Source organism: Cynocephalus volans, chromosome 4 (assembly GCF_027409185.1).
Source record: "Cynocephalus volans isolate mCynVol1 chromosome 4, mCynVol1.pri, whole genome shotgun sequence".
Classification (NCBI taxonomy): Eukaryota; Metazoa; Chordata; class Mammalia; order Dermoptera; family Cynocephalidae; genus Cynocephalus; species Cynocephalus volans.
The window spans coordinates 167,986,338-168,001,846 of record NC_084463.1 but is presented as its reverse complement, the minus strand read 5'-3'; the positions used below and the strand labels follow the sequence as shown (position 1 = coordinate 168,001,846).

The 15,509-nt window shown below is 61.3% G+C and overlaps 1 protein-coding gene across 1 annotated transcript in view; it reads left to right on the top strand.

Moving 5' to 3' along the window:
* Positions 1-15,509, top strand: part of MUC2 (mucin 2, oligomeric mucus/gel-forming) — a 34,765-nt gene that overhangs the window by 6,082 nt on the left and 13,174 nt on the right. Inside the window, exons 14-32 of the mRNA XM_063095205.1 lie at positions 372-466; positions 676-802; positions 1,166-1,421; positions 1,673-1,725; positions 1,845-1,945; positions 2,360-2,511; positions 2,744-2,882; positions 3,442-3,552; positions 3,640-3,819; positions 3,959-4,198; positions 4,869-5,025; positions 5,229-5,360; positions 6,010-6,157; positions 6,623-6,666; positions 7,036-7,242; positions 8,322-9,314; positions 9,522-10,230; positions 10,957-12,564; positions 12,829-15,482. Coding sequence (XP_062951275.1) covers positions 372-466; positions 676-802; positions 1,166-1,421; positions 1,673-1,725; positions 1,845-1,945; positions 2,360-2,511; positions 2,744-2,882; positions 3,442-3,552; positions 3,640-3,819; positions 3,959-4,198; positions 4,869-5,025; positions 5,229-5,360; positions 6,010-6,157; positions 6,623-6,666; positions 7,036-7,242; positions 8,322-9,314; positions 9,522-10,230; positions 10,957-12,564; positions 12,829-15,482 — 8,106 coding nt within the window. The remainder of the gene's footprint in view (positions 1-371; positions 467-675; positions 803-1,165; positions 1,422-1,672; positions 1,726-1,844; positions 1,946-2,359; positions 2,512-2,743; positions 2,883-3,441; positions 3,553-3,639; positions 3,820-3,958; positions 4,199-4,868; positions 5,026-5,228; positions 5,361-6,009; positions 6,158-6,622; positions 6,667-7,035; positions 7,243-8,321; positions 9,315-9,521; positions 10,231-10,956; positions 12,565-12,828; positions 15,483-15,509) is intronic.

The following is a 15,509-nucleotide window of genomic DNA, read 5'->3' as shown; positions in this document are numbered from 1 at the left end:
CTTCCCGCTGTGCTGCTGGTTTATGATGGCCCATGGTGGCACCTGCCAAGCGGCATGGCAGAAGGGCCAGGCCAGCTAACTGCTGGGAGGTGGCCCTTGTCCAGGGGCTGCCTGGAGCCATGACAGCATACCCTCCTACTTGCCACCCCACCACATCCGGGGATGCCTGGGCCCTTGGGGTCAAGAGAGGGAGGCAGTGGGCATCCTGCAAGGGGGCCCTATCCTGCTTGGAGTTGCCCAGAGATTTGACCCATGGGAAGAAGAGGCCTGGACTTGGGTCCACTCCAGCCTGGGTGACCAGAGAGTCAGACCCAGGGGACATGTGCAGGTGGTCCCAGCCCCTGCTGAGGTTCTGACCCCTCACTCCCCAGCCAACTATGCTGAGCACTGGTGCTCCCTCCTGAAGAGCACGGAGACCCCCTTTGGCAGGTGCCACTCAGCCGTGGACCCCACTGAGTATTACAAGGTGAGTGGGACCTGCACACATGCCCACCCCCACCCACATGATGGCGTGGACAGGTCCCCAGAGCCCTCAAGGCGTGCTGAGTGTGCATGTGTGTGTGTAAGCACGTGTCTGTGAGTGCCAGCACACATGCAGGCATGTGGACATGGGGGGCTGACGGCCATGTCCCAGCCTCCCCACCTCACTGTCCGCTGGCTCGGTTTCCTTCCCAGAGGTGCAGATATGACACCTGCAACTGCGAGAACAACGAGGACTGCATGTGCGCGGCTCTGTCCTCCTATGCGCGCGCCTGTGCCACCAAGGGCGTCATGCTGTGGGGCTGGCGGGAGCGGGTCTGCAGTGAGTACCACCCCTGCTGGCTGCATCCTGGGACAGGGCTGGGGGCCCTGAGCATGGGCAGTCCAGAAGAGGCGTCAGCCCCCTGCAGCCAGCAACCCACCTCCCAGCTCCATCTGCCAGGGGCGGCGGGAAACCAGCCCCTCCAGCTCTCTGCTTGCAGCGAGGGGCTGTGATGTTGCAAGGACCAGGGGCCTGTGACGGGCCTGGAGCTGTGGCAGCCAAGTTCAGGGCAGGGGTCCCAGGGTGGCTGGGTGGGCATCTGCCATCCTGGCAGAGTGAGGGCTCAGGGACAGCCTACAGGGATAGAAGCTGGGGGTGCAGTCTCTCCTGCCCCTCACGCCGGCCCCCATGTCTCCTTTGCAGACGAGGACGTGGACTCCTGCCCTAACTCGCAGATCTTCCTGTACAACCTGACCACCTGCCAGCGGACGTGCCGCTCACTGTCCGAGGCTGACACTCACTGCCTCAAGGGCTTTGCACCTGTGGACGGCTGCGGCTGCCCCGACCGCACCTTCCAGGATGAGAAGGGCCGCTGTGTGCCCCTCGCCAAGTGCTCCTGCTACCACCAAGGCCTCTACCTGGAGGCGGGGGACGTGGTCTTGAGGCAGGAGGAGCGATGGTGGGTGGCCTGAACTGGGAAGGGACGGCACAGGGTGGGACGTGGGGGGCTCCTTCTGAATCTGCTCCAAGCTGAGGACGGGGAGGCTCTACCTGGTGGAGCTGAGAACCCGAGGGCTACAGAGGTGCCTGGGGAGGGGGATTCTAAGAGTGGCCAGGCTTGCATCCGTCCCCAGGCAGTGGTGGCTTCCCATGACCATCTGTGTGGGGATTGCGCCCGGGAGCCATTCACCTCCCACCCCTCTCTTGTAGCGTTTGCCAGAACGGGAGGCTGCATTGCCAGCTGGTCAAGCTCCTGGGCCAGAGTAAGTGGCTGCTGCCCTGTGCGTGGACCCCGCCGCCAGGCCTGCTCCCCTATGCCCTCCCCTACCCCCGGGGCCCCCCACATTCAGCTTGAGCTAAGGCAGCCCTGTCTGTCCTGCAGGCTGTGCGGACCCGAAGATCCACGTGGACTGCAGCAATCTGACGGCGCTGGCCGTCTTGAAACCCCGCCCCATGAGCTGCCAGACGCTGGCTGCCGGCTATGTGCGTGCTGGGCAGGGCCGCTGTGGGAGGGCTGGGCGGGCATCTGACTGTCTGAGCCTGTTACGGAGACTCCCATACTGTGCCCCACCCTAGGGTCTGGAGGCCAAATACTGTGGCCACATGGGCCTTGACACTCCTGTTGCTGGGAGGGAAGGGGCACTCTGTGTGCCCACTGGGCACAGGGGCCAGTTTAGGGGCCCTTGGCAGGCAACCCTCACCGGCTTCTCTGCCCAGTGGTGGGCCTGAGGGGAGGGGGTCCTGGGGCCTGACCACGGAGGGAGGTCAGGGGTCCCAGGACACGGGGGGAATCTGAGCTGTCAGACCTTCCCTAGCCTGCCATGTAGTCCTGACTTCCAGGGAGGGCTTCAGCCTCACCTGTCCCCTCCCTGAACCCCACTCTCTGGCTGCCCCCAGTACCATACGGAGTGTATCAGCGGCTGCGTGTGTCCCGATGGGCTGATGGATGATGGCCGAGGTGGCTGTGTGGTGGAGGAAGAGTGCCCGTGTGTGCACAACAAGGACCTGTACTCCCCAGGGGACAAGATCCAGGTGGACTGCAACACCTGGTGAGCCAGCCTGGCCCTGGCTACTGCCCAAGGCCCGCAGGGTGGTCTCTTGTCTGCCACTGGCCTGGCGCAGGGGTGTGGGTGCATGTTTGCGATGGCACTTTTGGGGCTGCTGTGGGCACTTGCAGGTGTCACGTGTGGGCTTCCTGGGGAGCTGTCCGCGTGGCCCCTGGGGTCTCGGCCAGGCCACCATCTGGGCAGGTGCCTTCAGGCTCCTCTCTGATCTCTGCAGCACCTGCCAGAAAGGACACTGGGTGTGCACCCAGTCCATGTGCCATGGCACCTGTTCCATCTATGGGAGTGGCCACTACATTACCTTTGACGGGAAATACTATGACTTTGACGGGCACTGCTCCTACGTGGCTGTTCAGGTGAGGCCGTGGAACCGCCAGGGCCAGGCCTGTGCCTGCTCTGCTCAGCCCAGCAAGGAAGCCCTGAGATGTGGGGGACCTGGGAGTGGGAGGGGCTGGCCCTTCCTCCTCCCAAGACCCCACCCCGTCAGGAGGATTTGGGTTTCTAGCAGTGAGTGGGGTGGGCATGATGAAGCCCCCCTCTCCACCGTCCAGTTCCATGATCCTCCTGCGGGAACACAGAGGAGGGGATAGGTTTGACAGACCAGCCATGGGGGATGAGGGGCCTGTGTGTGTGTGTGTGTGTGTGTGTGTGGTGGGTGGGGGGAGTTATGACAGGCCAAGGGAGGGTCAGAGCCAGGAGCTTTGCCAATCCAAATCCCCCACACCCCGTGGTTATCCCAGCCACCACAGGAGGGGCTGAGGCTCTGTGAGGTCTGAAGTGGGGCTCAGCCTCCCCGACTGGAAGGGGCAGAGCCAAGGTCTGCTCAGTGGCTGCCCCAGCCCCACCAGCTGGGGTGGGTGCACCCCAGGCACCTGTGGCCCAGCGTCCAGCTGACGCTGCCCTGTTGGCCCCCAGGATTACTGTGGCCAGAACTCCTCGCTGGGCACCTTCAGTGTCATCACTGAGAATGTTCCCTGTGGCACCACTGGTGTCACCTGCTCCAAGGCCATCAAGATCTTCCTGGGGGTGAGTGCTGCCTGCCCCTGGGGATGCGTGAGCCCTCGGGGACCCTCGGACCTGGCCAGTGACCGGCCCTCTCCCCCCTCCGAGCAGAAGACGGAGCTGAAGTTGGAAGACAAGCACCGCATAGTGATCCAGCGCGACGAGGGCCACCACGTGGCCTACACCACGCGGGAGGTGGGCCAGTACCTGGTGGTCGAGGCCAGCATCGGCATCATTGTCATCTGGGACAAGAGGACCACCGTCTTCATCAAGCTGGCCCCCTCCTACCAGGTGGGCTGCCCCTGCCCGACCCGGCCTCTCCGGGCCGGCCCCCTCTCACGTGCCCCGCCGGGCCTCCCAGGCACGCGGGGGAGCGAGCCCCCTGCCCTCCCTCCCACCCGAGCGCCCCGGGGATGCTTGTCTCCTGCAGGGCACGGTGTGCGGCCTGTGCGGGAACTTCGACTACCGCTCCAACAACGACTTCACCACGCGGGACCACATGGTGGTGAGCAGCGAGCTGGACTTCGGGAACAGCTGGAAGGAGGCCCCCACCTGCCCGGACGTGAGCACCACCCCCGAGCCCTGCAGCCTGAACCCGCACCGGCGCGCCTGGGCCGAGAAGCAGTGCAGCATCCTCAAGAGCTCGGTGTTCGGCGCCTGCCACAGCAAGGTGGGCGGGGCCGGGCCGGGGCGCGCGTGCGCGGGGCGGGGCGCGCGGCGGGTGCGGCTGGAGGCGGGGCCGGCCGTAGGCGGAGCAGGGCAGTGGGTGGGGCCGGGGCCGGCTTCGCGCATGGGCAGAGAAGGGCGTTAGGCTGGCTGGGGGCGGGGCGCTCTTTGCACACTGGGAGCCGCCGGCCCCATCACCGTGCAGCCCTCGTCCTTCATCTCCGTTCTCTTGCGTCCTTTGGCTCTGTGTCCTTTAGACACGTGGTCAGATGACCAGCCTGCCCTCTGAGACCCCTGGCTGGACCCCCAGGCTGCCATGCTCACCAGGAAAAGAGGAAGGATGCAGATTCCCTAGTGCTCAGCTGTCCCTTGGCTCCCGGCATGGGGGATGGGCAGGTGTTAGGACTGCCGTCTTACAGCTGAGGACCCCAAGGCCCTGAGGGGCTGGGCACCAGGTCTGAACAGCCAGGACTGGCCAAATGTCTCTGGACAGTCCCCCGTCCCAGGATCAGCCCCACCAGGGCCCTGGGAGGCCGGTGCTAGGTAACCTGGTTAACTGTACCCTGTCCAGGAGCAGGGCCAGTTTCAGGGTCCTGAGCTCCGGGATCTACCGGGCAAGTTCTGGCCCCATGAAGGCAGCACGGACCCAGGGCACACCGAGGTCTCCTCCCCAGGTGGACCCCACGGTCTTCTATGATGCCTGCGTGCACGATTCGTGCTCCTGTGACACTGGCGGGGACTGCGAGTGCTTCTGCTCTGCTGTGGCCTCCTATGCCCAGGAGTGCACCAAGGAGGGCGCCTGTGTGTTCTGGAGGACACCAGACCTGTGCCGTGAGTGCCCTCTGTCCTGGGCCCAGGGCTGGGGGCCACTACATGCAGGCTGGGGCAGCACTCCTCACCCGCCCACTGGGGGACCTGGGTTGGCAGGAGCGAGTCTGACGTGTCTCTGCCCCTGTCCCCCCACCCCAGCCCGCCCTCCCCCTGGCACCCCCCTGTGCCTTCTCTAGTCTGACCCCATCCCCGTCCACTCCCAGCCGTCTTCTGTGACTACTACAACCCCCGGGACGAGTGTGAGTGGCACTACGAGCCCTGTGGGAACCGCACCTTCGAGACCTGCAGGACCATCAACGGCATCCACTCCAACATCTCTGTGTCCTACCTGGAGGGTGAGTGGGTGCTGGTGGCCGTGCAGGGCGGGGCCGTCCAGGGAATGTGATGGCCTCTGTGAGGCTGAAGGCCAGTGTTGTCTGGAGACCCATGGGGACACCCAGAGCGACGCGTGAGAGGGCCAGGGGGACCTGAGGCCCAGGGTGGGCCGGGCTTAGCTTGCTGCAGAGTTTGTTCATTGCACGGTGGGCTTGGTGCTTGAGCTGAGGCCCTGCCCTCACAGCAGAGCAGAAAAGGAGCAGGTTAGTACACAAGCTGACCCGCCAGGGGCGGGGAGTGCTGAGGAACACACAGAGCAGGGCAAGGTGGGGTGTTCAGACCCAGGTCAGGGGAGGCCTCTGGCGGGCGCTGGCATTCAAGCTGAGAACTAGAGACACAGAGTGAGTCATGTGAAGATCGGGGAGGGAGGATCCCACCACGGGATGCGGGGGTGGTGGCTCAGGGGGCCATAAGAGCCTGGGCAGAGCTGTGCTGGCTATGTGGCTGTGTGGCACTGTGTGGGGCCCAGTCGAGTGGGGAGACAACAAGCCTCTACCTTCCCCATACCTGGTCTTCCCAGAGAAACATCTCAAGGGAAAGGCCTGACAGGTTAGGGACGATGGGTAGGGTCCTCTGTGGTGGTCCAAGCCCCTGCCCTGTGCCCACCAGGCTGCTACCCCCGGTGCCCCAAGAACAGGCCCATCTACGATGAGGACCTGAAGAAGTGTGTCTCGGGGGACAAGTGTGGCTGTTATGTCGAGGACACCCGCTACCTACCCGGATCATCAGTTCCCACTGAGGAGATCTGCAAGTCTTGGTACCTAAGCCCAGATCCCAGGGGACTGGGGAGGCCAGCACACACACAGGCACACACACTCACGCACATGTGTGAGCACACGCATGGGCGCAGCCACACACACGGTGCACATGCACACGTGCCTATCATGCACACGTGTCTATCACGCACACGTGTCTGCACACACCTGCACACAATGCATACGTGTACAGGGATGCACTGTCAAACACAGGCACACACATGCCACGTGAGCCACCGGTCGCTCTCCATGGGGGTGAGGGGTGTTTCTCTTCTCATCCTGTCCTTGCAATCCGGCTTTTTCCTACCTCCTCTTGTCCCCGCTCTGCCCACAGAACCCAATGGGTGGGGCTCCTTTGAGCTGGCTTTTGGGGCAGTGCCAGAGGGGGGCTCGGGCACAGAGGCAGGTGTCTGATCAGGAGGGCGAAGCCAGGCTGGTGCCCCCTGAGCACTGTGCTTGCTTTACAGCGTGTGCTCCAGCTCCTCAGAAGTCATCTGCCGGCCGGAGGAAGGTAAGCCCCTGTTCCTGGGCTTCTGGGGACAGCTGGGTGGGGGCTGGTCTCCTCCTGGGCTCTGCCCCTTTGTTTCCCTGGGACCCTTCCTAGCTCAGACCTGCCTCTGCTGTGTGGCGACCCCGTGGGGAGATGGTGCCCTGTGGGGACTTCTGTCGCTCCTCTACTGGAACCTGCTTCTGTATTCTGATGGGGTCCTCTTCTTCAAAGGGAGGGATTCTGGAGATGGGGTCTCACTGGGGCATTTGTTTGCCTCTTATTAGACCTGGAGGACACCCAGCCTTCCCTCACTTGTAACAGGTGGGGGGAAGCCTTGAGATTCTGTCTCCCCCAACCACGACGTGTTGATGGCCTCCTTCTCTCCCCCAGGACAAATCCTCAACCAGACCCAGGATGGCGCCTTCTGCTACTGGGAGATCTGTGGCCCCAACGGGACAGTGGAGAAGCACTTCAACATCTGTGTGTCCACCACACCACCCCCATCCACCCTGACGACCTCCACTACCGTCCCCACCACCACCACCGCCACCGCCGCCACCATCACCACCACCACCACCACCCCGACCCCCAGCACAGGTGAGGCCCCCGTGGCCATGCCTCCCTTACCTACTGAGGCTCTTGCCTTCCCCAGTACCCAGCACCCAGCACAAATGGCTGTTGTAGGGCAGGGGACCAGCATGGTGCAGCCAGTCAGTTCATAACAAGGTGACACTGATGTTCCTCTGAGCGTGGGGGGAGTGTCCCCAGTCCCCTGGCCTTGTGAGTTGGGATGCCAGCGCTATGACCACATCCCCAAGCCCAGACCACAGTGGAAAGCGACTTGGGGAAATTTCCAAATACCAGCAAGAAAATATCCCTCAGGGTTAGAGAGCCATTTCCTTAAATTCCTCTGTGCTTGTTCTGGTTGGAATTGTAGCAGCTTTGGAACAAGATGCCAGGGATATGACTGCCATGCAGAAAATGGACTCTTAAAAATTAAAAGAAGATTTTTAAAAATCTCGAACTATATAATGATAGCCTCTTCCCCCACTCTATTGCAGCGTTATCGACAACTCCAAGTAAGTGACATTGATTCTTCTGGAGCTAAACAGGGTAAAGAAGAGCGAAGCCGCCCCCATCCCGGGAAGCTCCCTTCAGGGCCCGGTGCAAGGCCAAGCTGGGCTGGTCCCAGCTGCCTGTGCACCAAAGATGCATGTGTTTTGCTGACTTTTCATGGTTTATGGAGTCCTGGGACTCATGAAGAGGGACTTGACTGGCTGCGGGTGACAACATTGTTGGTCAAGAGCAGAGACGAAGCCCCTTCTGGCACACTTCCTTTACTGGGATGGGTGGTCCTTTTGCTACTTAGTTTTCTGACACAAGGATTTGAAAATAGCTGAGGAAGGACACTGGGCTGGAGCTTCCAGACCTGGGTCGGTCATACCCAGGAGTGTCCTTGGGTAGCCCCTTCTCTCTGGGCCTCAGTTTTTCACTTGTGAAGTGGGAAGTGGTGTCCAGCCCTCCACTATGCCCTACAACCTGGTCCCTTGGTGGTGATGGGGAGGGATGGGCTGTATCTGTGGGATGGGCACGGAGGTCCCTGAGTCCTCTCAATCACCTCCTGAGGGTGCCTGTGCCGAGGCACCAATGACCAATGCTGGGCTTTGCTTCCCCAGAGCTGTGCTGCTTCTGGTCTGACTGGATCAACGAAGACCACCCGAGCAGTGGCGGTGATGACGGGGACCAAGAGACATTCGACAGTGTCTGTGTGGCTCCTGAGGACATTGAATGCAGGTCAGCCACAGAGCCTCACCTCAGCTGGGAGGAGCTCGGCCAGAAGGCAAAGTGCGACATATCGCTTGGGTTCATTTGCAAGAATGAAGAGCAATTCGGGAATGGACCATTCGGACTATGTTATGACTACGAGATACGTGTGAAATGTTGCCTGCCGATGGATGAGTGCCCTGTGTCCACCCCAGCCACAACCACCACCACCACAACTCCCAGCCCTACACCAGTGCCCGCCTCTACCACCTCACCAACAGCCACGACCACCCCTCCAACAGCGCCCACCTCTGCCACCTCACCAACGGCAACGCCCACCCGTCCACCAACAACCACCTCTGCCTCCTCACCAACGGCCACGCCCAGCCATACACCAACGCCTACCTCTACCAGCTCACCAACGACCACACCCACGCATCCACCAACGACCACCATTACCACCTCACCAACGGCCACTGCCACGCCTCCACCAGTGCCCACCTCTGCCACCTCACCAACGGCCACGACCACGCCTCCACCAACAACCACCTCTACCACCTCATCAACGGCCAGGCCCAGCCCACCACCAACTCACACCTATACCACCTCACCAACAGCCACGCCCACGCCTCCACCAACAACCACCTCTACCACCTCACCAACGGCCACGCCCACCCCTCCACCAACGACCACCTTTACCACCTCACCAACGGCCACACCCACGCCTCCACCAGTGCCCACCTCTACCACCTCACCAACGGCCACGCCCAGCCATACACCAACGCCTACCTCTACCACTTCACCAACAGCCATGCCCACGCATCTACCAACGCCCACCTCTACAACCTCATCAATGGCCACAGCCAGCCCTCCACCTACGCACACCTCTACCACTTCACCAACCGCCACGCACACCCCTCCACCAGTGCCCACCTCTACCACCTCACCAATGGTCACGCCCAGCCCTGCACAAATAACCACCTCTACAACCTCGCTAACGGCAACGCCCACCCATCCACCAACGCCCACCTCCACCACCTCACCAACGGCCACTGCCACGCCTCCACCAGTGCCCACCTCTGCCACCTCACCAACAGCAATGCCCACACCTCCATCAACGACCACCTCTACCACCTCACCAACGGCCAGGCCCAGCCCACCACCAACGCCCACCTCTACCACCTCACCAACAGGCACGCCCACGCCTCCACCAACAACCACCTCTACCACCTCACCAACGGCCACGCCCACCCCTCCACCAACGACCACCTTTACCACCGCACCAACGGCCACTGCCACACCTCCACCAGTGCCCACCTCTGCCACCTCACCAACAGCAACGCCCACACCTCCATCAACGACCACCTCTACCACCTCATCAACGGCCAGGCCCAGCCCACCACCAACTCCCACCTCTACCACCTCACCAACAGCCACGCCCACCCCTCCACCAACGACCACCTTTACCACCTCACCAACGGCCACTGCCACGCCTCCACCAGTGCCCACCTCTGCCACCTCACCAACAGCAACGCCCACACCTCCATCAACGACCACCTCTACAACCTCATCAACGGCCACAGCCAGCCCTCCACCTACGCACACCTCTACCACTTCACCAACGGCCACGCACACCCCTCCACCAGTGCCCATCTCTACCACCTCACCAATGGTCACGCCCAGCCCTGCACAAATAACCACCTCTACAACCTCGCCAACAGCAACGCCCACCCATCCACCAACAACCACCTCTACAACCTCACCAACGACAACACCCACCCATCCACCAACGCCCACCTCCACCACCTCACCAACGGCCACGCCCACCCCTCCACCAATGACCGCTCCATTTCCTTCACCAACAACTCCCACCTCTTTCCCATCGACAACTACCACAACCACCACTGCCACAGAAAGGACTACTTCGGTGACAGCCACCACTACGACATCCATAGTTACATCAGAGCCCACTACAACTGTAACCACCACCATGCCTACAGCAGAATCAGTCACCACTGTCATAACTACCCTGTCCACCGCCGGATCATCAACCACCCCATGTGTGCCTGACTGTAAATGGACTGGCTGGTTTGATTCTGGTAAACCCGACTATACTCAAACAGGTGGAGATGTTGAATTGACTGAAGACGTCTGTGCAGGCTGGACAGCGAACATATCCTGCAGAGCCACAGCATACCCCGACATTCCAATTGGAGACCTTGGACAGACAGTGGTGTGTGACAAATCTGTTGGTCTGGTGTGCAAAAACGAAGACCAAAAGTCAGGGGGGACCATCCCCATGCCTTACTGTCTCAACTACGAGATCAACGTTTACTGCTGTGAGTGTGCCTCTGGGCCTTCGCCACCCACCACCCCTGCAACCACCACCACGACCACAACCACAGGGAGCACAACACTGGCATCCACGCCCACACCTCCACCAACGCTCAGCTCTACCAGCTCACCAACGGCCACGCCCACACCTCCACCAATTACCAGCTCTACCACCTCACCAACAGCCACACCCACGCCTCCACCAGTAACCAGCTCTACCACCTCACCAACAGCCACACCCACACCTCCACCAATTACCAGCTCTACCACCTCACCAACGGCCACGCCCACACCTCCACCAGTAACCAGCTCTACCACCTCACCAACAGCCACACCCACACCCCCACCAATAACCAGCTCTACCACCTCACCAACGGCCTCGACCAGCCCTCCACCAACACCTACCTCTACCAGCTCACCAACGACCACACCCACGCAACCACCAACAACCACCTCTAAAACCTCGCCAACAGCCACGCCCACACCTTCACCAGTGACCACCTCTACCACCTCACCAACAGCCACGACCACCCCTCCAACAGCGCCCACCTCTACCACCTCACCAACGGCCACGCCCACACATCCACCAACAACCCCCTCTGCCACCTCACCAACAGCCACGCCCACGCCTCCACCAACAACCACCTCTACCACCTCATTAACGGCCAGGCCCAGCCCACCACCAACTCCCATGTCTACCACCTCACCAACAGCCACGCCCACGCCTCCAGCAGTAACCAGCTCTACCACCTCACCAACGGCCATGCCCACACCTCCACCAATAACCAGCTCTACCACCGCACCAACAGCCACACCCACGCCTCCACCAGTAACCAGCTCTACCACCTCACCAACGGCCACACCCACACCTCCACCAGTAACCAGCTCTACCACCTCACCAACGGCCACGCCCACGCCTCCAGCAGTAACCAGCTCTACCACCTCACCAACGGGCACACCCACACCTCCACCAACAACCACCTCTGCCACCTCACCAAAGGCAACGCCCACCCATCCACCAAAAACCACTACTGCCACCTCACCAACGGCCACGCCCAGCCATACACCAACGCCTACCTCTACCACTTCACCAACGGCCACGCCCACTCATCCACCAACGCCCAGCACTACAACCTCATCAACGGCCACAGCCAGCCCTCCACCTACGCACACCTCTACCACTTTACCAACGGCCACGCACACCCCTCCACCAGTGCCCACCTCTACCACCTCACCAACGGCCACGCCCACACATCCACCAACAACCCCCTCTGCCACCTCACCAACAGCCACCCCAACGCCACCACCAATAACCACCTCTACCACCTCATCAACGGCCAAGCCCAGCCCACCACCAACTCCCACCTCTACCACCTCACCAACAGCCATGCCCACGCCGCCACCAACAACCACCTCTACCACCACACGAACAGCCACGCCCACCCCTCCACCAACGACCACCTTTACCACCTCACCAACGGCCACACCCACGCATCCACCAGTGCCCACCTCTACCACTTCACCAACAGGCACACCCACACCTCCACCAACAACCCCCTCTGCTACCTCATCAAAGGCAACGCCCACCCATCCACCAACAACCACTACTGCCACGTCACCAACGGCCACGCCCAGCCATACACCAACGCCTACCTCTACCACTTCAGCAACGGCCACGCCCACGCATCCACCAACGCTAAGCTCTACAACCTCATCAACGGCCACAGCCAGCCATCCACCTACGCACACCTCTACCACTTCACCAACGGCCACGCACACACCTCCACCAGTGCCCACCTCTACCACCTCACCAATGGTCACGCCCAGCCCTGCACAAATAACCACCTTTACAACCTCGCCAATTTCAACGCCCACCCATCCACCAACAACCACCTCCACTACCTCACCAACGGCCACTGCCACACCTCCACCAGTGCCCACCTCTGCCACCTCACCAACAGCAACGCCCACACCTCCACCAATTACCAGCTCTACCACCTCACCAACGGCCACACCCACGCCTCCACCAGTAACCAGCTCTACCACCTCACCAACAGCCACACCCACACCCCCACCAATAACCAGCTCTACCACCTCACCAACGGCCTCGACCAGCCCTCCACCAATACCTACCTCTACCAGCTCACCAACGACCACACCCACGCAACCACCAACAACCACCTCTAAAACCTCGCCAACAGCCACGCCCACGCCTTCACCAGTGACCACCTCTACCACCTCACTAACAGCCACGACCACCCCTCCAACAGCGCCCACCTCTACCACCTCACCAACGGCCACGCCCACACATCCACCAACAACCCCCTCTGCCACCTCACCAATAGCCACGCCCACGCCTCCACCAACAACCACCTCTACCACCTCATCAAAGGCAACGCCCACCCATCCATCAACCACTGCCACCTCAACAACGGCCATGCCGAGCCGTACACCAACGCCTACCTCTACCACTTCACCAACGGCCACGCCCACGCATACACCAGCGCCCAGCTCTACCACCTCATCAGCAGCCACAGCCAGCCCTCCACCTACGCACACCTCTACCACTTCACCAACGGCCACGCACACCCCTCCACCAGTGCCCACCTCTACCACCTCACCAATGGTCACGCCCAGCCCTGCACAAATAACCACCTCTACAACATCGCCAACGGCAACGCCCACCCATCCACCAACAACCACCTCTACAACCTCGCCAATTTCAACGCCCACCCATACACAAACGCCCACCTCCACCACCTCACCAATGGCCACTGCCACGCCTCCACCAGTGCCCACCTCTGCCACCTCACCAACAGCAACGCCCACACCTCCATCAACGACCACCTCCGCCACCTCACCAACGGCCACGCCCACCCCTCCACCAATGACCGCTCCATTACCTTCACCAACAACTCCCACCTCTTTCCCATCGACAACTACCACAACCACCACTGCCACAGAAAGGACTACTTCGGTGACAGCCACCACTACGACATCCATAGTTACATCAGAGCCCACTACAACTGTAACCACCACCATGCCTACAGCAGAATCAGTCACCACTGTCATAACTACCCTGTCCACCGCCGGATCATCAACCACCCCATGTGTGCCTGACTGTAAATGGACTGGCTGGTTTGATTCTGGTAAACCCGACTATACTCAAACAGGTGGAGATGTTGAATTGACCGAAGACGTCTGTGCAGGCTGGGCAGCAAACATATCCTGCAGAGCCACAGCATACCCCGACATTCCAATTGGAGAACTTGGACAGACAGTGGTGTGTGACAAATCTGTTGGTCTGGTGTGCAAAAACGAAGACCAAAAGTCAGGGGGGACCATCCCCATGCCTTACTGTCTCAACTACGAGATCAACGTTTACTGCTGTGAGTGTGCCTCTGGGCCTTCGCCACCCACCACCCCTGCAACCACCACCACGACCACAACCACAGGGAGCACAACACTGGCATCCACGCCCACACCTCCACCAATGCTCAGCTCTACCAGCTCACCAACGGCCACGCCCACACCTCCACCAATTACCAGCTCTACCACCTCACCAACAGCCACACCCACGCCTCCACCAGTAACCAGCTCTACCACCTCACCAACAGCCACACCCACACCTCCACCAATTACCAGCTCTACCACCTCACCAACGGCCACGCCCACACCTCCACCAGTAACCAGCTCTACCACCTCACCAACAGCCACACCCACACCCCCACCAATAACCAGCTCTACCACCTCACCAACGGCCTCGACCAGCCCTCCACCAACACCTACCTCTACCAGCTCACCAACGACCACACCCACGCAACCACCAACAACCACCTCTAAAACCTCGCCAACAGCCACGCCCACACCTTCACCAGTGACCACCTCTACCACCTCACCAACAGCCACGACCACCCCTCCAACAGCGCCCACCTCTACCACCTCACCAACGGCCACGCCCACACATCCACCAACAACCCCCTCTGCCACCTCACCAACAGCCATGCCCACGCCTCCACCAACAACCACCTCTACCACCTCATCAACGGCCAGGCCCAGCCCACCACCAACTCCCACGTCTACCACCTCACCAACAGCCACGCCCACGCCTCCAGCAGTAACCAGCTCTACCACCTCACCAACGGCCATGCCCACACCTCCACCAATAACCAGCTCTACCACCGCACCAACAGCCACACCCACGCCTCCACCAGTAACCAGCTCTACCACCTCACCAACGGCCTCGACCAGCCCTCCACCAACACCTACCTCTACCAACTCACCAACGACCACACCCACGCAACCACCAACCACCACCTCTAAAACCTCGCCAACAGCCACGCCCACGCCTTCACCAGTGACCACCTCTACCACCTCACCAACAGCCACGACCACCCCTCCAACAGCGCCCACCTCTACCACCTCACCAACGGCCACGCCCACACATCCACCAACAACCCCCTCTGCCACCTCACCAACAGCCACGCCCACGCCTCCACCAACAACCACCTCTGCCACCTCACCAAAGGCAACGCCCACGCCTCCACCAACAGCCACCACTGCCACCTCAACAACGGCCACGCCCAGCCATACACCAACGCCTACCTCTACCACTTCACCAACGGCCACGCCCACGCATCCACCACCGCCCAGCTCTACAACCTCATCAACGGCCATAGCCAGCCCTCCACCTACGCACACCTCTACCACGTCACCAACGGCCACGCACACCCCTCCACCAGTGCCTACCTCTACCACCTCACCCA